Genomic DNA, 26,729 nt, shown 5'->3' on the forward strand with positions numbered 1-26,729 from the left:
CTGAGATATTTGTATCATTGATAGACACAGGTGAGGTGCCGGAAGACAGGAAGTTGGCAAACATGGTGCCACTGTTTAAGAAGGGCGGTAAAGACAAGCCAAGGAACTATTGACCGGTGAGCCTGACCTCAGTGGTGGGCAATTTGTTAGAGGGAATCCTGAGGGACATGATGTACTTGTATTTGGAAAGGCAAGGACTGATTAGGGATAGTCAACATGGCTGTGTGTGTGGGAAATCATGTCTCACAAACTTGATTGAGTTTTTTGAAGAAGTAACAAAGAAGACTGATGAGGGCAGAGCAGTAGATGTGATCTATATGGACTTCAGTAAGGCTTTCGACAAGGTTCTCCATGGGAGACTGATTAGCAAGGTTAGATCTCACGGACTACAGGGAGAACTAGCAATTTGGATACAGAACTGGCTCAAAAGGTAGAAGGCAGAGGGTGGTGATGGAGGGTTGTTTTGCAGACTGGAGGCCTGTGACCAGTGGAGTCCACAATAATCAGTGCTGGGCCCTTTCTTTTCATCATTTACATAAATGATTTGGATGCGAGCATAAGAGGTACAGTTAGTAAGTTTGCAGATGACACCAAAATTGGAGGTGTAGTGGACAGCGAAGAGGGTTACCTCAGATTATAACAGGATCTGGACCAGATGGGCCAATGGGCTGAGAAGTGGCAGATGGAGTTTAATTCAGATAAATGCGAGGTGCTGCATTTCGGGAAAGCAAATCTTAGCTGGACTTATACACTTAATGGTAAGATCCTAGGGAGTGATGCTGAACAAAGAGACCTTGGAGTGCAGGTTCATAGCTCCTTGAAAGTGGAGTTGCAGGTAGATAGAATAGTGAAGGCGGCGTTTGGTATGCTTTCCTTTATTGGTCAGAGTAGAGAGTACAGGAGTTGGGAGGTCATGTTGCGGCTGTACAGGACATTGGTGAGGCCACTGTTGGAATATTGCGTGCAATTCTGGTCTCCTTCCTATCGGAAAGATGTTGTGAAACTTGAAAGGGTTCAGAAAAGATTTACAAGGATGCTGCCAGCGTTGGAGGATTTGAGCTATAGGGAGTGGGTGAATGGGGGGGCTGTTTTCCTTGGATCATCGGAGGCTGAGGGGTGACCTTATAAAGGTTTATAAAATCATGAAGGGCATGGATAGGATAAGTAGGCAAGGGTGGGGGAGTCCAGTACGAGAGGGCATGAGTTCAGAGTGAGAGGGGGAAGATATGAGAGACCCAAGGGGCAACGTTTTCACGCAGAGGGTGGTACGTGTATGGAATGAGCTGCCAGAGGAAGTGGATGAGACTAGTACAATTGCAACATTTAAGAGGCATTTGGATGGATATGGGCCGGGTGCTGGCAGGTGGGACGAGATTGGGTTGGGATATCTGGTCGGCATGGACAGGTTGGACCAAAGGGTCTGCTTTCATGCTGTACAGCTCTATGACTCTATGAAATGCTGATGAGATTCTTTGAACTCCATTCGTGAAGCGTAACGTCTAACAGGAATCTCTTCGGACAACTGGCCTGTTTCTGTGTTGCAAACAAAATCCAAAGCTGTGTGAATAACCATCGTGCTTAACCTAATATTGTGCTTCAGAAGGGCAGACTACGATGTCACAATATAACTTCTACCATGGTCCCTTAAATCCAGAAAGCACGGGTGCCATGGAACTCTGATCAAATATTTAAGTCGATAATAAATCAGACCACTGGCTTGGCAAAATGGTAACTACTTAAGTTGGCCACACGACGGAATCAGCACGTCTTTCACAAATTGAAATCCAAACTTTAAAACGGCTATAGATTTGCAACTTGAACAAGAGATTAGGGGATATGAAGTTAAGAATAAAACTATTTAAAAATCAACATTTACACCTTTACCGTATTCAAAAGTTTGTAATTTGGTTAATTTACTTATCTTATGGTTTGCTGCAATGGTAGAAGATATGAATCTGAGATCAGTCCGTAAGGGAAGAATAAGGATAATGTTTGGTAGAATAAATTTTCTTACAATAAGATCAATTTGCATATCATTAACTCAATGAAAATGTTGCAGATATATTGCACAGTTTCAAGGGATGAGAGAGACACATTAGAATTACTCTAACTGTAAACAAAGAATCCCGCATACATCATCTCTAGCATGCCGAACAAATGAATTTGGCACCTAGGACACTCAAATATAGATTCCCTTACTTAATCTATTGAAAGATTACTTAAAAGATCTATTAAGGTAATTTATTTATTTACTGGCAGTGCTCAGCATATGAATACTTAAATCTGGTTCAATAGAAACATATAGGAAGTTAAAATATATAGACTCATCATCTATCCACACTGCCCTCATTTACACACAATTTTCTGTTGTTCGTCCCCTGTCTAGTTGACATCTTCGGAGTCTCTTGTGAAGTGCTGCTGTACTGTCTCTTCTGGAATTTATTTGGTTCCGTTCCTGCTACTTCTGGTTACTCGTTGTAATGGCTGGTATATTGGGTCTAGGTCTGTGTGTTTGTTGATGGAGTCTGTAGTTGTACGCCATGCTTTTAGAAATTCTCTTGGCTGTTCTGTTTAGCGTGTCCTATGATCATTGTGTTGTCCTAGTCAAATTTGTGGTCCTTGTCATCTGTGCATCTGGCTACTAGGGACAGCTGGTCGTAGCATTTAGTGGCCAGTTGGTGCTCATGAATGCAGATTGCTAGTTTCCTGCCTGTTCACATTCAACAGTCAGATATATGAACAGATCAACTGGACACCTATGGGCTCACCCATCTCCAGGCTCATAGCAGAAGTAGTGATGCAAAGACAGGAACAAACAGTCCTCTCTCAAATCCGACCCAATCTCTGGATCGGATACGTGGACGACACTTTTGTAATTAAGAGAATAGAAAGAGAATACACACCAGATTATCAACTCCATGCTCACGGTGATCAAATTTACAAGAGAGGAGGAAACCAACAACCAACTCCCATTCCTGGATGTGATAGTGGAAAGAACATGAACAGTGAATGCACTACAAGAATATACAGAAAGCCACACAAACAGACCAGATTCTGAACAGCAACTGCCGAAATAAACACAACAGAAGTTGCATTAGGACACTGTTCAAGAGGGCTGCAACACACTGCAGCACTCGACTTGCAAACAGAAGAACACCTCTACAGAGTCTTCACCAAGAACAGATATCCCTGCAATTTCATCCGCAGATGCCTAGCAGATAAACAACGCAATGAGGAGATGCCACGACCCAACACACTGGCCATGCTATCTTATATAAAAAATGTCTCTGAACTAACAGCCAGACATCCCCAACCACTCAGGCTCCTGACAGACCATAAGCCATGCTCAGACAACAACTCACCAGAGCAAAAGACCCTGTACTCATCATGTGCAAGACTAAACGTGATTTACAAGATTCCATGCAAAGACTGCATGAAACACTATATAGAACAAAATAGGCAGACCACTCGCAATCTGCATCCATGAACACCAACTGTCCACTAAATGCCACGACCAGGTGCCTCTTGTAGCTATACACACAGATGACAAGGACCACAAATTCGACTGGAACAACAATCATAGGACAAGCTAAACAGAGGAAAGCCAGAGAATTTCTAGAAGCATGGCACGCATCCACAGACTCCATCAACAAACACAGACCTAGACCCAATATACCAGCCACTACAATTAACATACGGAACCGGCAACCGGGAGCAGCAGGAATGGAACCAAATAAATTCCAGAAGACAAACACAGCAGCGTTTCATAGCAGCACCGAAGACAGGGGACAAAACGTCTGCAAACCATTTGTTACATATTTTAATGAAACATGAATATATGAGACTTTAAAATATCCCTCTGCCTGTATTATATTAAAAGGCAAAGTTGAAAATGAAATCCGCAGCCAAATTCTAATGCTGCCTGAAAAGTATAAACTTTAATAATTGAAAACAGAGCAGTACTGCATATAACAATATAAGTGTTTTTCAGCACAGTCAAGGAGTCCTTTGCTCACCTCCACAAGCTCACTCAGCATATCGACATTTCTGAATATTGTGACCCAGAAATCAGGAATTCCTTTGGGATTCTCCTCTTGCTCAGTTTCTTCCTTCTTTTCCTCAATTGCTGCTTTCTTTTTCATTTCTTCCTAGTTATTCAAACATATTTAATTTGCATATTTCAAAACCGAATTATTCTATCATTTCATTATACATACTGAAAAAAATAAACTGAACTACACACTCTTGCATTAACCAATTTACAAAATTATATTTACAAAATGCATTGGTTTTCCCAACATTTAAGGCAAGATTTCATGAGCATTTACTCTTCCCAGATGGCTTTTCACAGTGTCATTGCTGGGGACTAGATGGTGCGCTACGTTCAGACATTGGCCTTTCAGCAATGGGACATGGATGTAAAGCCATGTACAAACAGCTTTATGGCTATGATATCCAAAAAAGAAACTAATTAGCACAATCTGGTCCAGCTGGCATATACCTTAAAAAAATAATGCTGAACTGCACTCCAATTTAGCCCTAATAAATAGTAAAAGGCAATGATCACTGAGGGCTACAGATTGACTTGTGAGAAATAGAAATTATAATTCTAGTGTAGTTGGGGTATTTCCTATTGTGGTCTAAAATACAATGGTACAGGGTATATATCTACATGCTTTCTATGTATCACAAGTGTTGTATCTGTATTTTGGAAGACGGATCAGAAGGAATGCTACTTGTGTTGGGCTGACTCATGACAATGAGTCCAGTTCAACAATAGATATAAAATCTTTCCATAAAGTGAGACTTACTGCTAACTCTTCCTCATCCTCACTATGCCATTCACATTCTGCATCTGTCGGTTCTACATTCCCTGTTGTTATGTCTCGTCTCTGTAAAAAGAAACCACAAGCTTCAAACATATTATAAGACAGTTGTGAGCATGTAAAGTACAATATTTTAGTTTTAAACAACCAGGTGGAACACTAACATTTTTTAGTCTATTTTACACATGGATACAAAGTCACAGTCAGTGGAACCGCAGTGTCAGCCCACAAATTCACGTTCAGCACAGCCTCAAGATGTAATCCAGTTTGCTAACAATGTGAGCCATGCCAAAGAAATTTAAAACAGCAAATCAATACTTGAGAGAAAAATATGGATTTTTTTCCACCAATTTGTTCTCATCTTGTATGAAGGTAAAATAGCTCAGTTTCACCCACATTAAAAACTTCTTTTGGTGACTACTTGTCCAGGATATGGATAAGACTATTTTGCAGCTAGTGCTGGCTTACCCTGGATTTTATATTGTAGCTTGATACAACTCTGCACCAAGTGGTTTGCCCAGACATATGACAATGGTGCACTAGTTTGGCTAATCCAGATTTACAGTCCACATCTGTGACTTATCATGGATATTCCTCTAACATATTTCCTATTATGCTAGTGGGAATAGTTTACATTTTTGTCAAAACTGAGTTTCAGGACTTATGAATTTGACTCCTTACTATTTTACTGCAACAGAATAAACATTAGAAGTAAAATTCACATCCAACCTTAACAAGGCTCTATTATCCAATGCCAACTCTGAGCACAAAACAGAATAGGACAAGCTTGTCTCCTGAAATCTGTGCATTGTTTACATCTTGGATTCAACCCCAAAGTTCTGCATTAATAACTTCTGCCTTTCTACCATTCGGCAAATAATAAATTGTGCATTAGACATCTCACATGCATCATTCAACTCAGGTCTGCCACCATGCAGGTAATACTCACTTCTATTTGCTAGCCTCAACAGTCAAGAAACAATTTTGACATTTGGTACACTTGAAGACATTTCTTTCAAAAATTATAGTTTATTTTTCTAAATTGTTATTCAGATCTTAATCAACACTGACAAGATGCATTGCCTCCCTGCAGTGTTCAGCCTTCTTCATGAACTGAATAACTCCCTGAACATCTACCGTCAATTAACACCTGTCAGTAATTCAACTTTGCCAATAATGAATCCAGTGAATGTGACAAGTTGTTAGATTCAATGCTTTTGTTTCCAGTTCTTTGTTCTTTCCAGTTGCCTTTTTAAAAAATAAATCTTTTCAGAGACTAGTCTTTTTTGTGTTGCGATTGTGCGTATGGAATTAAAAAAATAGTTTTAATACCACACCACAGCTCAGGTGCTAAAACAAGTGGCAAGCTCTGATTAAGAATAAAAAGTTTGTTGCTAATGAAACAGATGGAGTTCATTAAAGCCTGGTGAATGATTATTTTTTCTAAATAGTCAGAGAATCAACTGACATTTTGGGTAGAAGAACGAACAAAATTCAAATTAGTGGAGTGACTGCTGCATTGGAGCTTGATCATCAGTGCATTCTCCCAAGAGCATCATAACTCTTAGCACTGGTGCTGGTATGTTGCAGTTCAGACACTTCTATTAATTAATTCAGGGCATGTTTGCTTCACTGCCTGGACATTTATTGTCCATCCTTAATTGTTCTTGAGAAGGTGGTGGTGAGATGCCTGGTGTAACTCAACATTGTTGAAAGAAACTCTGATAAAAATAAAGTCAGAATGGTTTAGGGTTGAGAGAAGTGTGCAGGTGGAAGTATAAACATGTAGTTGCTCTTCTCATCCTATTTGCTAAAGACTGTTGATTTGGAAGGTGTTACCGAAGGAGCCTTGGCAAGTTGATGCAATACATCACAAGTGCGAGGGTGTCTGTCTGAGGTGGAGAGGTAAAGCATCAGCGTGTGATGGTGGTGGTGAAAACCACCAGTTTGCTTTGCCCTGGATAGTGTCAAGCTTCTAGAGTGTTGCTGTTGCATTGGTCCAAGCAAATGGAGAGTATACTATTACACTTTTGACTTGTGCCCTGTTTATGATGAAGAGACATTGGGGGATGATCCCCAGGCCCTGATCACAGTATGTATCTGGTTGCCCAGTTTAGTTTTTGATCAATGGTAACCTCCAAGATCTTCAGACAGTGGAAGAATCAGCTATGGTGAGACTATTGAATTTCGGGGGTGTTGAGAAGGAGACGGGATGGTAGTGGTAGCAGTTTCAGTCTCACTTGCCAAAGATGGCTGCTGCCTGACAGTTACTTCCCAGTTATCAGCCCGAGCCTGAATTTTGTCCAGATCCTGATGTATACACTTCAGCATTTTAAAGGTGCAGAACATTAAGCATCTACTACAATCATCTGACCTGACGACAGAAAGCAGCCACTTGAAGTAGCTGAAGACAGTTGGGATACCAGCTTGTGGAACTCAAACTATGTTGAGAGTCTCGGATGATTGACTTCCAACAACCATAGCCAACAGTCTTTATATGACCCCAGCTAGTAGACAGGTTTTTCTGGGTTGCTTCAGTCATTTACTTCACTCCTGGAGTTTAGCTTTTTTTAAACCATGTTTTAATCAAGGTTGTAATAAGGCCAGGAATTGAGTGGTAGAGAGGTTAGTCAAATGCAATTGTATTCACCACCAAAGCAAAATGATGTCTCTCATTTAGATGGCCAAGAGGGATGGGTGGTTTTCGGCCATGTTGGATACACCCTGGTTTTTGTGATCAGATCACACCAGGTAATTATCCACATCGTCAGGTGGATGCCAGTGAAGTAGCTATACTGAAATAACTTAGCTAGGGTGTGGCTAGTTCTGAAGCATGCATTTCCAGTAATGCTGTCAACAGTGTTGTCAAAGTCCAAGATTTTGCAGTATCCATGTCTTCAGCATTTCTTGGTAGTATAGAGAGTGCATCAACTTGGAAAAACAGGAGCAACTGTAATGCTGCAGACTTTAGGAGGATGCAAAAAAAGGGTGATGGACTTGACAATACCCTCAAGATAGTAGCAAATACAGGCGGCATGGTGGCTCAGTGGTTAGCACTGCTGCCTCACAGCGCCAGGGACCTAGGTTCAATTCCACCCTTGGGTGATTGTCTGTGTGGCGTTTGCACTTTCTCCCTGTGTCTGTGTGGGTTTCCTCTGGGTGCTCTGCTTTCCTCCCACAGTCCAACGATGTGCAGATTAGGTGAACTGACCATGCTAAATTGCCCATTAGAGTTAGGTGCATTAGTCAAGGGTAAATATGGGGAATGGGTCTGGGTGGGTTACTCTTTGGAGGATCAGTGTGGACTCATTGGGTCAAAGGGTCCATTTCCACACTGTAGGGAATCGAATCTAAATAGGTTAGCTTCATCTTTTGCACCACAATACAGAGCTCCACCCTCAAGGATGGGGATATTTGTGGAATTTCTTCCAATGGTTAGTTGTCCACCAACTTCCATAAGATATGACAGGTTTCCAGAGCTTTTGGTCAGATCAAATGAGATTTGCTTAGTTCTTTTGATTGCAGGCTACTTGAGTTAATTCTGTGTCTACCTTCACCAGATTGACATCTCATTTTAAGGTATGCCTGATGCTCCCCAGTGTTTTTCACTCAGTGACTGCTCCTCGTAAGAATACACGCATAAAGGGGAGAATTTCAGGGAGGGCAGGAAAGAAGTGGGTTCTGAGGAGAGGAGAGTTGAAATGAAGATTTAAAATCTCAAAATATGTCAAGCCAATGAGTGCACACACTGAATGAAGAAAATATTGTGGGGCTCGTTTAGGTGGTAAACAATGGAGATTTTAAAGCAGAGATGAAAGGAGTAAATAAAGTTAAAAAATTAAGAAAAAAACAAAATAGAGACAGACTAGGGCATACCTTGGTATAAAGCACACACTTCATTGTGGCTGGATTAGCTACCAGACAGTATGTTAGTGGGATGGTCAGCAAGAGGACGTTTGGTCACTGGGGCTTGCTGTTTATAAAGGAATTAGCTAGAAATGTTCCGCTCTTCAGAGAATGCTAACACAATATTATAAATGCAAGTTTAGTGAAGTTAGGACGAGAGAAGGATGGCTGAATACAGAATGGTCTTCATCAAGGACAGCAAAGTATATACTTAAAGCAAAACAAAAAACACCGCGGATGCTGGAATTCTGAAACAAAAATATAAATTGCTGAAGAAGCTTAGCAAATCTGGCAGCACCTGTCAAGAGAAAGCAGAGTTAACGCTTCATGTCCAGTGACCCTTCTTCTGAAGAGGAATCACTGGATGCCAAAAGTTTGACTTAGATATCTAAGGCACAGTCAAAACCAACCAGGGAACAATAGTGCATATTTGTGCTCAAATCAGATTTATACCTTAGATGTTCCAGGCTAGAAATTTACTTTCAATACATTTTTAAAACTATTTTAATCTTAACGCTTGATATAAAGCAACATTATCAAGCACTAACACCCTCAATTTCATAAGTTATCTTTTAAATGACAATATCTACAACACCTACCCCGATAATTAAGGACAAACATATGATAGCCACAAGAAAATTAATACAGAAACTTGTGACATTTCCTGAAGTGATTGTTACAAACAGGTCCTAATTTATTTACCAAGTGCCAGAGTGTTGGTCCAAGACAGTTAAGGATTAGTTGAAAGGCAAGGGATGAATTAACAAGCAAAACAGAAATAGCTCAACTCTTAAGCACTCATACCTTTTCAAAATACGGCTGGTAAAGGGCTGCATATTTCCGCTCCAACTCATGAACTTCCTCATAAAATTTGGCTTCTATATGGGCACACTTGACCTGAAGATGTTTCAAGGCATTTATTCTTCTCTTTACAGCTTTAGGTAAACTACACAAAACAGGTAATATCAGATAACTGGAACAGGAAATGTAGTTTACAATGTCCTTGGTATTTTAAATAAATAGAGAATGCAAACCCTCCCACAACCTCAATTTAAATACTGAAGAGGCTAAATTACCTACTTCCTGAAACATGACTATAGTGACGTTACAACTTCCACATTGTTATTGAGTTCCTTTACACCATTGTTATGTTTTGCAATTCAAACTGCTCTCATGATCAAGCTAAAAATGAAAAGTAATGGTACATTTCATAGAAAATTTCTGAATTATTTTCCACATCCCCACCTTAGCTTGAACTAATTCAATACAAGATTTTAAAAAGTAGAATGCTTGCAGCAATCACAATCCCTTATTCTAAGTAAGTGTTAACCACAACTCAAAGTGGTCTATCCACCTAACTATTTCACTTAAGCTTGCCAGATTGCTAATGTGGAAATTTCACTAAATTCACGCATCACCAGCACAAAACTTGCATTTTGTATTCAAAAATCTGTTAGGAAACCCTGGCAGCTAATCTTCATAAACACATTTAATGAACAATTAACCCTACATGTGCTGGACAGCAGCATAATGAAAATAAAGTGCAACACTGGATACTGAACACACAATTGTATAAAATTCATTGCTCGATTGTAAATAAGGTTTCAACAACAGTTTTTGCCTTTCACAGAGGGGGCGATTCATGGTGGTATATGGTTTCATGGACATACTTAGCCTTCTAAAACTCATCCAAAAGGATCATTCTTTGCAGGAGTTTAATCAATGGAGAGAGTCAGGCCATTTTTCCTCGATCACATCATGGATAACCTTGATCCAATCTGCAGCAAATATGCTCTTTCTAACATTGCAGGGGGCAGCAGAAATGAAATTGTGGAATCATTGTTTGGTCCCATCACTTTTGTCTAGAGCTTTTCAAAATATTTGCAGCACCCTCACTGTAAATCACATATCCCCAACGAATTCCCAACCCCTTTTGGCTTATAACAACTAATAGGGACCAGGCGTTGGCCTTAACCACACTGGTCTGCTAGATTCAATACATGACTGTTAACATTTACTGTTGATATGTACAGGTCTACTTACTGGAATAGAAATCAGGAAAGTTATTAATAAGGAGATAATTCATAACATCTTTAACGAAGGCTCTTCAAAAAATACAATCGGATGAAAATGTATGCTTATACACAAGATCATGTCAGAACAGATGGTCAAGTTTGATTTCAGAGAGCAAGGGTGAGAAGACTGGGAATTGAAAAGAAAATTCCAGGCTATAAACCTGTAGGTCATGAAAATATGGCTGCCAAGGTTGATAAGTCCTCATGGGAGGAAGAATTGGTGGAAGGGTTCTGCAAAAGGGGAGAATTTAGACTGGAGCATTCAGTGGGTAGGGAAGGGTGGTGATATCTGTAGAAAGTTTATAGAAACAGAGAGGCAAGGTCTTAGAAGGATTAAACCAAAGGAAACAAGAAGTTTTCAGGTAGAAGGACATTTTTGTTGTGTAGGTCTAACTGAAGCTTATGGAGGATGGGAAATAGTAAGGACTGTATTGAAATTATAGAGTCTGCAGGAGGGAGGGCTGTGTGGACGAAACATTGGGTAGGGAGGTCCGCAGCTGCAGAAAAGAGGGAAATAGGTGGACGAGAAAAGGGAAAGGACATGAGCGGAGGAGGAAGGACATGAGGGAAGGAAGGGGTGGTAGAACTTGGGTGAGGGGAGTAACAGTGTGTGACAGAATAGGGGATTGTAATAATGAACAGCAGGACAGTCAGCAAGAGAACAAAAGAGAGGGGGAGAGGAATGAGGGCGGAGGATGGGAGAAAACCTGCAACCAGAAAGTTAGTTTCTTCATTTTTTCCCCCCAAATCATTTAAATGGCTGAATGCAGCAAGCCTAATGAGACATTCGGATGTTACATAAACATCCAGTATAAATGCAAAGGTTTACAAGCGTGTGAATATATAATAGACAGAATAAAGTTATTGGAGAAACTCAGCAGGCCTGGCAACATCTTTAGAGATAAATCAAAAGATAATACTACCCACAGGATTTGAAACATTAACTGTTTTCTCTCTATAAATGCTGCCAGACTTGCTGAATTTTACCAACAATCTGTTTGTTTCAGATCTCCAGCATTTGCAGTTGTTTATTTCAAAATAAACATGTGTCTTGAAACTAAGTCAGTGATTCCATCTAGCTTAAGTTTTATCTGTAAATTCGTTTCTTTGCTTTAGCATGTGATTTCCGGAAACGGATTGTCACGACAATTAAGTACAGAATAATATTAATCTTGGTTTGTCAGTTTTAAATGACAGAAATCATTAACACTCAATACTGAACAGGATTATTTCTATTACGTTACTCGACATTCATTCTGGAGATTGAGTGTTGCATGCAAGACAAAGTATTAACACAGCATTTATTTTGTCCTACCCTGATTGCCCATATTGTGTATTTCAACAATAGTGTGCATTGTTCACTTAATAACCATTAACCCAGATTAGTACGTACACAAGATCATATTTACACTTATGGGTAGTGAGTGAACTTTTACAGTGAGCATGAAAAAAGCATCTAAAACAGATAATATCTAGAACTGCAATAGAGGCACTTTGATTGTGGGTTTGGGATGAATTTACACAATCTTTCAGCTTCACTAAACCCACTACTGTATTTTGTCACACGAAAGCACAAAACAATATACATGAAACATGTCATATTCCTAGGGTCGATCAGGAATTGGTTGAATATAGAGCAATCATTAGATTCATTTTTCAAATTATGTGACTGCCTTTATAGACAATTTACAATATAAATCATTTTTTTGCACCCTCACTCTCCGGAGCCACCAGCACAAAGTAATGTGGAGTTTTTCCTAACATTTAAGCCTAAACATCACTAAACTGGTTAACCAATCATTCATCTCTTTGCTGATTCTATGTCTTGGCGTCCACATTTCCATATTTATCTACACAATTTCCATCATTCCATAGATTCTTTGTGCATGTTCTCAAAGCCTTACCCTCTCTGCACACTACCCTCTAGATGGCTGCTGCTGTGAAGTGGTCAGTGTCCAGCTCCTCTGCAAAAGTACATTCCACAAAAAAGTCTGGAGAGGGATGCAGCAGGTCGAAGTACGTCCTATATAGCAACCTGATACAGGATGTGATGCTCCAAGGACTGCTCCCACACAGACAGCATCAACTCTGGCTGGAGCATAATCAATTCACCGAAAACTCTTATGGACTGACCTGAAATTTGCTGGTCTTTGAGTCTGAAAAGTTGTCCCAAGTGTTGCAGATTGGCACATGGATGGACTAATTGTTGGGGCAGCCATTGCAGAGACGCAATGCAGAAATGCTGCTGCTAAACCATTTTGCCGCAGCACACAGTTGGGCCGGAAACTATAAATCCTCTTTGACTTTATGCTTAACATTCAATATAGATTGTGAATATCACGAATATTAAAATTGAACTGAGGCAACTCAGTGTGGAATATGGCACATTAAACATTTATTTCTATTGCACTCTAATTTTCATTTAATTGCTTTTCTCTTAGGCTGTATGCACAACATACAGGAACATATGGTGTTAATATTAACTATTGTAATATTACTAACAGTGACAAAGTGGAACATGGTGTAGAGAATTAAATTGAGAATTACAATAAATGCAAAATTCAAATCAAAATACAGTCCTAGAGATATACAGCAACTCGCCCGTGCTGACCAGATACCTTAAATAAATTTAGTCCCATTTGCCAGCATTTGGCCCATACCCCTCTAAACCTCTCTTATTTATATATCCATCCTGATGCCTTTTAAATGTTGCAATTGTATCAGCCTCCATCACTTCCTCTGGTAGCTCATTCAATACACACACCCTGTATGAAAATGTCACCCCTTAGATCCATTTTAAATTGTTCCCTGCTCACCTTAAACCTTCACCCTCTGGTTTTGAACTATCCTCCTCCCCACCCTTTTCTGAACCCTTTAAAGTTTCACAATATCCTTCCAATAGCAGGGAGACCAGAACTGAGCACAGTATTCCAAAAGTGGCCTAACCAATGTCCTGTACAGCCAAAACATGACCTCTCAACTCATATACTCAATGCACTGACCAATAAAGGTAAGCATAACAAATGCCTTCTTCACTATCCTATCTACCTGCGATTCCACTTTCAAAGAACCATGAACTTGCACTCCAAGGTCTCTTTATTCAGCAACACTCCACAGAACCCGCCCTGATTTGCCTTTCCAAAATGCAGCACCTTACATTTATCTGAATTAAACTCCATCTGCCACTCCTTGGCCCATTGGTCCATCTGATCAAGGTCCCGCTGTACTGTGGAGATAAATTTCTTCACTAGGAAAAAGTTAGGACTGCAGATCAGCTGGAGATCATTCGAAAAAAATGTGGCACTGAAAAAGCACAGCAGGTCAGGCAGCATCTGAGAAGCAGGAGAATCGAAGTTTTGGGCATAAGCTCTTCATGAATGTGGGGTAAGAGGGTGTGCTGAAAGATAAAATAGGAGGGGGAGGAAGGTAGCTGGGAAGGCGATAGGTAGATGCAGGTGGGGGTTGACAGTGATAGGTTGGATATACCAGCTATGTTGGTGCAAAATGAAAACTTACTAACCACATCTCCCATGTTCACATCCAAAATCATTTATACAAAATGACGAAACGCAGAGGACCTAGTACTGATCTTTGTGACATACCGGTGGTCACAGGCTTCCAGTCTGAAAAGCAGTCCTCCCCCACCACTCTTTACCTTCTACCTTGAAGGCATTTCTGTTTCCAAATAGCTAGCCCTACCTCTATTCAATGGGCTCTAATCTTGCTAACCAGTCTACTAAAATATTTCACTTAATTTCGTAACTCTTGAATAAAGTCTACTTTTGGAGAAGTCATGTTTTCAAATCAGTGTTAATTATTTAGCACTTCTGGGGGTCCTGTCAATCTGAAAGATGCTAGCTAAATGCAATTTTCCATTCTTTATTGGAAGGCAACTTATTACTGGACTTCAAACGTGAAACATTATGGAGAAAACAGAAAGGAAATTTAATGATTGCCAGAGAATAAACTTCGGTCAGTGCTACAGATTATTTAGAATATGACCCATTTTCAATTGTTCTGCTCTAATGCAGAGTTAAGGGTATTAATTGCTTGGATTAGCACCAGAGCAATTTTGATGTTCCAAACTGGGTTTGGTCTGATCAGTGCTCCCTAGATCTTCCAGTAAGTCATTACTGATTCCCTCTCCTACCATTCTCCAGCTGGTGACTTACCTTTGCAGACCTGCAACTCAAAGCTGCTATGTCTCTTTTCACAGCAAAAGGTTCAAGAATGGAAATGTATTGAACAAGACTTTCAGGAAATAGGCGGGAAAGGCAACAGGAGGTTTGGCACATGATAGGTGGTAACTGGGTGGGTTAGGGAAACAAACATAGTAAGCTGGAGCGTCAGGAGCAGGAATGTGATAAAGCAACTTAGTGCTTGTCTAAAGGGTTAGTTATTTAACTTTAAGTGGTATTACATGCTGCTTTTTTACAGCTCTAGTGTCTTGTCCCAAGACTGTACATTTCACCTTGTGCATTTTAAATACTGCAGGCAAATATGCAAAAAATGCATGAAAGGAGATATGGAATGCACGAGAGGAGATGTAGAATGCAGGCTCAAGAATATCTTGAGTAATTGCTTTATACAACTCAGGCAGTTGAGATTCAATCACATTGCTGTGTGTCTGGGATTCCACATAGGCCTGATCTGGCAAGGATGGAAGACTTCCTTCATCAAAAGGACAGTGAACCAAATAAATTGTTTTTGTTACAACAATTAACAATGGTCACATGGCTGTCATTATCTAGGAGGACAATAAATGCCAGCCAAACAAATAAAAAGCCTGGGTCCAATAAAATTACAGCTTCTGCACATGAGAAAATTACCACGGACAATTGGTAAGTGATAATCCTAAACATAATTCCTCAAGGGACAGCTGCTGTGATGTCCCTACCTCTGATCCAGAAGTTCCACTTGTTCCAGTGGTGTGAAAAACATCGCTGAACAAGTTGATTAATAATGTCTATGATTCCTTGAAAGAAATTGAATGATGGCTCTTGACCTGAAGGCAACATTTCAATCATTGCAACACAAAGGAATCCCGCCAAAATTGAGGGCAATAAGGTTAGGCTGATAGTCAAAGTCATGTCAAGCACAAAAGACGACTGTTGTGAATGCTGATGACCAATCAATTCAGACCCAGGCATTACCCTTAGTCGTAATAGTGGCTCATGACCTTCTTATTTTTAAACTTAGCCTATTTTTCTAAACAATTTGTTCATATGTTATTACACAGCTCTGGAGCAGAAGGGACATGAACCTAAATCTCTCTGACCAGGGGTACAGACACTACTTCTGCACCATAAGAGGGCCCTCCTCAGGTGCCTCAGGGTAGTTTCCTAAGCCTAACAATCTTTAGCTGCTTTACCAATGATATTAAGGTTCAAAGTGCTAATGTTTGTTGATGATCGTAAAAGGTTCATACCATCCGCAATTACTCAAATACTGAAGTAGGCCATGTCAATATGCAGAAGGAGAATCTAACCACATCTTAGTCAGTAGCACTTCCATCACTGAATTCCCCACCAATATCCAGAGGGTTTACAATTCAGCAGGAGCTGTATTGGACTACAACAACAGAACATTCTAAGGAAATTTATGTGCCTCCTGACTCTTCAACATTTATCCACCATTTAAAACATCCAAGTCAGAGAGACTGAATACTGACTGTTTGATGGATAAGTGCAACTTCAACAGCCTCTTGATTTGCAGCCCGTGCAGCACCTGAAACATTCACTCCCCCCACTACTGATGCACACTATGTACAGGACATTAACTCACCAAGGCTCCTTTAAGCAAACCGATGACCTCTACCACCTGGGAGAAGGAGAGCAGATGTTTGGAAAACCAGTAGCTACCCGCATGTTCTAGCCTGTACTGACTGTCACAGCAGCAGAATCCTGCGTGGGTGTACCTTCATTAAATGGACTGCTGCAGTTCAAGTAGCCAACTCATCACTTTTTCTCAAGGGCAATCAAGGATAGGCATGCAGCAATGGCATTGCTTTCAACACATTTATCTCACAAAATTAGTAAATACAAAAGAGAAGTTAAGCTGCTTGCATTCTAAATTTTATATAACATGCAAATACAACTAATAGTATGATGTCTGAACATTATAATAGTCATGTGACATTGATAGTAAGTTTTTTTATATTAGCGAGCCTCAATTCCTTTTATACCACAATAAGACTAACGTAAACAGGCCCACAAGTAATGAGCACATAACTAAAATCTGGAAGGAACCAAAGCACTAAGTTACATCACAATGTTGAACTGGCTGCAAACAAAGAACATACTTCTCAATATTACAAAATCCAATTTCAACTTTTAAACATTGCACTATGTGTACACAAATATACTTACGTTTCAACATAGCTGGAAGGAGTGTGTGTTACACTGTCGAGTCTTTCTTGTAAAGCTGCCAAGACTTGTGGATTCTGCATGACCTGGGCTGTCAATTTTGCTATAATATGTGAGAATTCATGGGGTCAGGATCAGAACAAAGGTGTAATCAGGAGATTCAACATTTGACAAAATCATAATTAGCTTCCATTTCAGTACCTTATTTGATGCAACAGGGTAGATGATCTGCAGAAATCACAGTCAAACATCATGACTTATCTTGTCCTTACCCTATGTTATCTAGTGCTTAGTTCACTGAATCTAATATAAAAACTTGCCATTAATAAATTTGTTCAATATTGAAGCCTTATGAATACATTCCAAGCCCAGTTAAATGAATACTCATCTAAGGTACTTAGAAAAATTATAGAAACTATCCAGCTCATCTACAGGTACCATCTTTTGTTTGCAATTTGCGACTAGTCGCATGAGGCCCAACACATCCATTCACCCACTCAATAAATGTCTACAAATAAAAAATTCAAGAGAAACACTCAGTCAAATTTGGGAAAGGGAAAAATAAACCTGACATGTATCTCTCCAACTCCTAAAAGGAGAGGGAAAAAAAAGTTCCAGAGAGATCACTGGCAAGAAATGCTATATATCTATATAGAAATTTGATAATTGAACAAACTAAAGGCTTAATGCACAAATGGAATTAGGAAGACAAACTGACAATTTAAAGTGTGTAAATAATGATCCCAATGCCAATATGGAAACATAGTTGCAAGGAGATTAAAACTGGGAACTTAACTTCAGGGATGCTTGACATTTTGGAGAGGGGAATGATTGGAAAGGTAGTGGGGTAGTAATAAAAAAAGTTGAATGAAAAGAGTTGAAAGAGGAGATCGAGGCTTGGAATCCACTTGAACACAGATTTAAAACAGCAATAGAAAGTAGACACTAGTGGTAGTGTACAGACACCCAAACAGCAGTCACTCTGCGGTAAATGCTGGTGTGACAATGCTGCTCCTTTAACAAGGTTAGGTTGTCCTTGGCTTTTTTTCCCCCCCCCCCCAGAGGGTCATAATCACCGAAGTTCGGTGTGTCTGGTTTGGATGGGTGTTAGGGTCAACTTGACTATAGCTTACAGATACTGCCTCAGGCAAAAGACTTTCAAGTTTAAAAAAGAAATACTTGTACAATGAAAGGGGAGTGGTCAGTTCTCCCAGCCCAGCTTTTCTCTGGTTTTAGCAGTCTGGCTGTCCAGAGCTGCTGGTCAGTTGGAACTGTTTCTTTGGATTCACAGATAACATGGAAGGTGGTGCTCCATGCTGAATCTCCCTGCCATCTCTCTCTCCTGTAAAACCCTGTGTTTGATTTTACCTTTTTTGCAAAGAGGTCGTTTATGATGATTTTGCAAGTATTTGGTACAGCATCAGTAAGGTGTGGTCAAGTTGGTTGGGTTTTTAAATAGTTAAGTTATTCTATATTCTGTTCTCTTTTGTTTGCGTTTCATTTGGTAATCTTGCATCTAAATTCTGTTTTGTTTAAAACTAAGTGGTTGGGCCAGCTGCATCATTCCTGGAATATCCACTCTACACCTGCTTAAAACTACTAGAAAAGTTAAGGTCCGGGCTACTTCCTTGAAATGTTTTGAGGGGTTTTGCCTGGTCCGGAACAGATTAGGGGCTTTTTGCGGAGTTGTTCTATAATTCCAAATTGTACTTAAAGGCGGCGAGTGTAGGTGTTAGCATCTTTCGTTCTGGGTGTTGATTTTAGTTGATTTAAAGTGTTTGGGTTAGCAATGGCTCTAGGTGTTTTCTGGGGGTGGAGGAAGTGACTTTGGGGACTTTACAAAAGGTGAACAAGGAAAAGCCACTGGAATTGGCAGCCCAGCTAGAGATGGAGCTGACTACTTCTGTGAGGAAAGGAGAGATAATTACAGCAAAAGCTCAGGATTTTCATTTACTGTAAAACACCATCAGAATCTTTGGAGACAGCTAAAATTCAATTGAAAATGAAGCAGCTTGAGTTAGAGGCAAAAGACAAGGAAAGGACAAAAGAAATGAAACTGTTTCAATTACGATTAAAAGCAGAGGAAAGTAAAAAAGAACAAATTGGTTTAGCAGAACAACAAAATGAAAGGAGAGAGGAGAGAGAGAGGAAAGGAAGAAAGAGGGAGTTTGAACTTCAGAAATTAGCACAGAGAGGAAAGTCAGCTTAAAAGGATGGAGATGAAGGCTGAAGTACACTTAGTAAGCAAGAGCAGAGAGTTAAAACGGCAAGATTAGCAGCTGAAATGGTTGATGATTATGAATTGGTCCATAAATCATACGTTTGGTTTCCAACATCAATCAGTGAGGAATAAATATTGGGGAAGAGAGATATCCTCACTTGCTAAGGGCAAGGTAGATCTGGGTGAAGATCACAAGGATAACTTACCACAAAAATACAGTTGAAGGGAAAGAAGTTAAAAAACTCCAGTGTTTTTATTGCAATATAGTAGGCAACGTGAAATCAGTGTTGATAGGTTAGGAAAAGTGCTGGGAAGACAGATGTAGGATAATAGGATAAGCCAGTGAATTTTGCTGGAGTTGTATCGGAAAGCACAGTGGAGGCTAGAAAGCTGCATCAGAATGTCCTACTTGATTTGTGAAGGAGGAAGCGCCAGATCTTAAACCATACATTTGCAAAGGTGAGGTTTACTCACATTGCCCAAGAGCAACAGGTAAACAGGTTACAATATTAAGAGATACAGGATCATTTTAATCTGTGTTGTTGAAAGATGAGGAGGTATGTACCTCTGAAGGTCTATTGCCAGAAAAAGTGCCAGTAACGGGAATTCATGGTGAGTCAAGAAGCGCTCAATTATGTAGAGATGTTAGAGTATCCAGTGCAGAGTGGAGAAGTCGTAGTAGGATTACTGGACAAACTCTCAGCTCCAGGAATACAATTTGTTCTTGCTAATGATATAGTTGGTCCACAGGTAGGAGTGCTAACTGTGGTTGAAAAGCCAATGGAAACTCAGGCTACTGAACTATTAAAAGACGCATATCCTGGGATTTTTCCCTATTGTGTGGTAACGGTCACAAAATCACCAGTTGAAACAGGAGAGATCAAAGAGTACAGATAAGAAAATTGAAGAGGGATTAGCAGAGACCCTGTTTGATCAAATGGTTGAGACAAACTAGGAAGAGGCAGATGACAAAGTAGAAATCTTTAGTTCCGATAAATTAATTGAATTATAGCAGGAAGATGAGAAACTAAACCCACTATATCAAAAGGCATACACGGAAGACAAATCCACATGTATCCTGGTCTGCTACTATCTTTAAAATGATGTCTTAATGAGGAAATGGAGACTATCACATATTCAGGCAGATGAAAAATGGACAGAAGTTCATCAAGTCGTATTGTCAGTGGGGCATAGGAAAGACTGTTGTGAGTAGTGCATGAACTACCAGTAGAAGGTTAGTTGTGTTTTTCTTACCCCTAAATAAAATACAAAATCATTTTTTCTGGCCTGGACTGCACAAGGACATAGTTGAATTTTGCTATACTTGTCATATATGTCAGGTAATTGGAAAACTACAGGCAGTAAGAAAACCCACACTTAATACCTATTCTGCATTTGAGGAACCTTTTACAAGAGTCTTAATTGATTGTGTAAAACAAAGTGGAAATCAGTATTTGTTAACAGTAATGGATATGTCCACTAGATGTTCAGAAGCAATTCCATTATGCAAAATCACAGCTAAAAAGGACGGTAGAGGAGTGACTCAAATTTTTCACTAGATGTGGACTACCCACAAAGATAGAATCAGATCAAAGGTCAAACTTTACATCAAAATTATTTAAGTTATGGACAGCTTAGGAATAAAACAATTCAAATCTACTGCATACCATCCAGAATTGCAGGGAGCACTAGAAAGATGGCAGACATTAAAAGCCATGTTGAGGGCATATAGTCCAGACTATCCAGATGATTGGGACAATGGAATTCCATTTATACTTTTTGCCAGAGATGCACCAAATGACTCAACCAAGTTCAGTCCATTTGAATTAATTTTTGGGCATGAAGTGAGAGGACCGTTAAAATTGATTAAAGAGAAATTGGTAAGTCAGAATTCAGAGACCACATATTTGGATTATGTGTCAAATTTTAGGGAATGACTAAATAGAGCTGGGGAGTTGGCTAGACATTTAAAAGTATCACAGTATGTAATGAAATGGGAAACTGACAAGAAATCAATAACTCATGATTTTGCTATCGGGGATAATGGGTTAGTGCTCCTTCCAGTGATAGGTGAACCTTTAAAAGCAAAGTTTAAAGGACCTAATCAAGTTGAAAGAGGGTCGAGTGAGGTGAACTATTTGCTAAGGGCTCCAGATGGAAAGAAATCTCAGTGTCATGCGAATATGTTCAAAAGGACTTTGACAGGGAAGGAAAGCAAAAAAAAAAACTATGTCAATGGTTACAATACCGATTGAAGAACCAAGTTCAAGAGGATTCTGAATTGAACATTCCTCAAATTAAACAGGACAATGAAGAAGTTGTCAAAAATTGGGATAAATTGAGATCCCTTCCACAGGAAATACAAAATGACTTGAAAGAGTTATTGCTACTGCATGAAGAGATATGTGGAAATAAGCTGGGAAGTACTAACCTTATTACACATGATGTAGATATAGGAATTGTTGTTCTGATTAAGCAACATCCTAATAAGCTTAACCCTCTAAAGCTGGCACAGGTTCGAAAAGGGGATTGAACATATGCTCCAAGACGACATAATTGCAATAAGTTACAGTGACTGGAGCTCTCCCATGGTAACGGTGCCAAATCCAGATGGCACCCAACAGTTATGTGTGGACTATTGCAAAGTCAATGCAGTTACAAAGAATGTGTTGAAAAGATGCGACAAGCAACTTATATTTCTAAGTTGGACTTGCTCAGAGGATACTGGCAGGTACCTAGGTCTGAAAGAACAAAGACGATTTGGGCTTTCGTAATGCCAAATGGACTATATTCATTTACAGTCGAGTGTGGTGTTGGAAAAGCACAGCAGGTCAGGCAGCAGAGGAGCAGGAAAAATCGACATTTCAGGCCCTTCATCAGGAATGAGGCTGGGAGTCTGTGGGGGATAAATGGGAGGAGGGGTGGGGCTGAGGGTAAGGTAGCTAACAGTGCAATAGGTGGATGGAGGTGGGGGTAAAGGTAATAAGTTGGAGGGGAAGGTGGAACAGATAGGTGGGAAAGATGATGGACAAATGGGACATGTCATGAGGGTGGTGCAGAACATCTCCGGGACACCTGCACCAACCAATCCCACCACCCCGTGGCCGAACACCAACTCCTCCTCCCACTCCGCTGAGGACATACAGGTCTTGGGCCGCCTCCATCGCCAGTCCCTTACCACCTAACACCTGGAGGAAGAACGCCTCATCTCCTGCCTCAAGACCCTCCAACCCCATGGCATCAATATGGACTTCACCAGTTCCATTTCCCCTCCCCCCACCTTATCCCAGTTCCAACCTTCTAGCTCAGCACTGCCCTTATGACCTGTCCATCTTCCTTCCCACCTATCTGCTCCACCTCCCCATTACCTTTACCCCCACCTCCATCCACCTATTGTACTCTCAGCTACCTTCTGCTCTCCCCTCCCCAGCCCCACCTCTCCTATTTATCTCTCCAACCCAGAGGTTCCCAGTCTTATTCCTGATGAAGGGCTTTTGCCAGAAACATTGATTTTCATGCTCCTTGGATGCTGCCTGACCTGCTGCGCTTTTCCAGCACCACACTTGACTCTAATCTCCAGCATCTGCATTCCTCATTTGCACCTATATCCATTTACAGATATGCCATTTGGTATGAAAACGCGCAAGCCACAATTCAAAGACTAACCAACGAGGTCATTTCCTGATGACCCAATTGTATTGTCTATATAGATGACCTGGTGGTTTTTAAGTCACACATGGAAGGTACATTTGCAACATTTATTAGAATCATTCAGTAGATTTTTTTGAGGCAAGCTTAAATGATAAACCTGGCTAAAAGTGAATTTGCCAAAGCCCAAGTCACCTTCCTGGGTCATGTTATTGGATATAGATACATATCCCCACTTAATGCAAAAACAAAGGTAATTGAGGAATTTCCCATACAATCGACCATTCCTGGGATTGAGTGGACCTTTATCGGAAATTCGCACTAAATTTTAGCGGTATGACTGCTCACCCACTGATTTATTAAAGAAAGGCAAGGTTCAGTGGACAGCAGATTGAGAGAGACAATTGACAGCCTGAAAGCTGTGTTAACCACTGCCCTTGTGTTAGCCAAACCTAAAGAAAGAAAGCCATTCAAGATGGCTATTGATAAGAGTAATGTGGGTGTTGGTGCTGTGCTCTTGCAGGAAGTCAACGAGAAACCAAACACCTATCGGATAATTCCCCAAGAAACTGAACTTTCATCAGCAGAAATAATCGACAGTTGAGAAGGACATTTTAAGCTTGGTGTTAGCGTTACAATATTTTAATGTTTATGTTCTCAGTAACGTACCCAAGACAATCCTCACTGGTCATAAGCATGGAGGTTTATGGAAAAATTTAAAGGACAAATTCCAGACTATTTAGATGGAGCTTGTTGTTACAGCCATTCAATTTGAAAATTGTGTATGCGAAAACATGAATGTTGATGCATTTTCGGGACTTGGATGAGAAACAGAGATATTCAGTGGTAGGAGTAAACAATCTGAAACAGCCTCACAAAAGGTTAAGCCATAAGAGACCACAGTTGTTGACAGTTGGTTAGAAAATTAGCTAATGGGAGGAAACAATGAGAGGAATGAGTTTCTTTTACAGTTTGGCAACCTGTGATCAGTGAGGTTCCACAGAGACAATTGTTTAATATATATTGCATTGTAAAGACAAAGTAGTGAATATACACTATCCAAGTTGGCAGACGGCTCAAACATAGATGGAAAACAGAGGCATATAAATAGTTTAGAGATATTGATAGGTTAAGCAAGTGCACAGAAAGTTGGCAAATAGAGTATAATATGGGAGAACGCTAAATTACTTATTTTTTGAAGGAAGAACTAAAGGGTCGAGTGCATTTGTGCACAAAACAAAGCTAACATACAGATGCAGCAAGTAATCAGGAAGACTAATGAAACGCTGGCCCTTATTTCAAGGAAGTTGGGAGTACAAGAGTAGGGAAATCTTACTGCAACTGTACAAGATGCTGGTGAGATCACATCTGCAGCACTGTAAGCAGCTTTGGTCATCGTTTCTTAAATAAGACATCATTTCATTGGAGGTAGTTCACTGAAGATTCACTAACATGATCCCTAGTATGGAGGGATTGTCTTATGACCAAAGATTAAAACAGGACAGGACTCATCGGAGTTTGGAAGAAAGAAAGGTGACCTCATTGAAACATGTGGAATCCTTAAGGAGCTTGACAGGTTAAATTCTGAGAGGACGTCCTCCGAGAGTCTCAGATCAAAGGGCAAAGTCGCAGAATAAAAGAAGCACCAATTTAAGACTGAGAGGAGTAGGAATTGCTTCTCTCACAGGGGTGAGTGTCATTGCAACTCCTTGCCAAAGAGAGCTGTGGTGGCAGAGCCCTCGAGTATATTTAAGGCGAAGATAAATAGATTCTCGATCAGTAGGAGAATCTAGGGTTATAGGAAAAAGACAGGAAAGTGGATTGGAGGAACTTTGGATTAACCATGATCCTACTGAATAGCACAGCAGGCTTGAGGATTCAGATAGCCTATTTCTATTTCTTATGGCCTTCTCATCCTGACTTGGAAAGATCACCATCCCTTCGGTGTCACTGTCCAAAGTTCTCAGACTCTCCCCAGCAGTATTGTGGGTTAAAGCAGAACCTCACTGTCACCTTTTCACAGCCAGCTAAGGATGGGCAATAAATGCTGGCCCAGCCACCAATGCCAACTTCCCATGAAAGAAAAAAAGGTAGAGCACCTAATGCTTCACCAATTTTTCTTGCCAGTGACATCATCCACATGCAGGACCCCAGGCAACATTGCTCTGAATGCTTATGCATTGGAGCATAGATTCGAAAGTCAAAATTTTGGTCTAAAAGATCGAAAACTCTCTGAACAGAAAAATATGCACTCTCATCTATTCAATACTCACATGCAACATTGTCTGATATCTCAGGGTTCTTTCTAACCTATTTAACTTAATTATGCTATCCCACATGGATATAGTGTAATCCCTTAAACATTTTCAAGGTATCAAATCTCCCTGAAGTATACACAGCTCTTGAGAAGAAATCCCAGTACTCCCAACCCATTATGACAGGTAAGGGCTTTTAAATTGGGAACTGTACCGTGTAATTTGTTATATTCAGTAGATAAAACTGCACAAATCTCATGAAAGCAGCATTTTGCATTAAAACATAACAGATAATTTATGCTAGTAAACTTTTATTCATTCTGTAACCAGTGATTAAGTTTGACACTATCAATTCAATAATCAATGTAGTTTTGCTTTTGGGCAATTACATAGAGAAACCATAATGGATGGTCTAGTAGCAAGTTGTTTTGAGAGATTTCAGACAATCCGTTAGTAAATGGATAACTTAAATCAGAAATGGTTCACACCATACAGCAGCAATCAGAGGCCAACACTTTAAGCAATGCAGTTACTTTCCTCACCAACACGGTTAGAAACATTAGATTTAAGACTGCACTTTTGTAAAAGGCAAGAGTACATTTGCTCTTTAGTTAAAGCATGCGCATTTTATGCAATGTAAGAACATAAAACATGCACAAAATAATTTAGAATAAAGCAGTTAGTATTCATAAAAAGGTACTTACTTTTCAAAGCCAAAAGTTTATCTATAGACGAGGGCTAGTTTATTTGACTCAATGATGGTGGGGGGACCCTACAGACTCTAAGCTAACATAATGTTCCATTCTGCTACCAAGCTAAAGGCATGACATGAGTTTATTAATAGCACAAACCTGACATACGTGAGTCATGTTAATGAAATGAAATGTATTTTTGTAATTTGATTTAACAATCCTTAAATACATCCACAAAATCAGGTTACTAAACTATTTTCATCGAATAACATTTAAATACACTCGTTAACAAGAAATGTACCTTTTCCTTTGCTTTCAGCTGGCAGTTTATCCGTTCCCAAAGGCTCTACAGAAGCATCATCCCCTTTACTGAAAGGTAAAACAGTATGTTACATGAGCTACGGATCAGCAGTTAGCACAGGACAGTTATCACATAGCACAGGAAGTGGATTTAACTAAGCACACACTGGTCCATGAAGTACATTCCAACATAAAACCATATTTACACCAGTCTTCAAAAATCAATTGGTAATTGGTCTAAGTGCTGGAAACCTGTATGGAGCAAAGAACGTATTACATTTAAAACTATTTAAATTCAGCACTAAAATATTTCCCTCACCCTACCTTCTCTGAATGGATTTCTTGAATACTCTATGTTTAAACTTATATGTTTAAGCAGGATTACAAGCGAAGACAAATTTCTGCAGTGCATAATATGGATAGGCCAGCCAATTCAGTAGG

At 39.9% G+C, this 26,729-nt stretch overlaps 1 protein-coding gene across 7 annotated transcripts in view; it reads right to left on the reverse strand.

The window, feature by feature from the left end:
* LOC122557913 (nucleosome assembly protein 1-like 4) overlaps window positions 1-26,729 on the reverse strand; it is a 123,175-nt gene that overhangs the window by 66,154 nt on the left and 30,292 nt on the right. For all 7 annotated transcript variants that reach the window (XM_087996688.1, XM_087996685.1, XM_087996691.1 and 4 more), the window contains exons 3-7: window positions 26,290-26,357; window positions 17,176-17,275; window positions 9,537-9,678; window positions 4,812-4,892; window positions 4,017-4,148 (exon numbers count right to left, since the gene is read on the reverse strand). In XM_087996688.1, the coding sequence (XP_087852814.1) occupies window positions 4,017-4,148; window positions 4,812-4,892; window positions 9,537-9,678; window positions 17,176-17,275; window positions 26,290-26,357 (523 nt within the window). The remainder of the gene's footprint in view (window positions 1-4,016; window positions 4,149-4,811; window positions 4,893-9,536; window positions 9,679-17,175; window positions 17,276-26,289; window positions 26,358-26,729) is intronic.

This window comes from Chiloscyllium plagiosum, unplaced genomic scaffold, assembly GCF_037043375.1.
Source record: "Chiloscyllium plagiosum isolate Xiang-an unplaced genomic scaffold, Cpla_swu_hap1 HiC_scaffold_18, whole genome shotgun sequence".
In the NCBI taxonomy this organism is placed as follows: Eukaryota; Metazoa; Chordata; class Chondrichthyes; order Orectolobiformes; family Hemiscylliidae; genus Chiloscyllium; species Chiloscyllium plagiosum.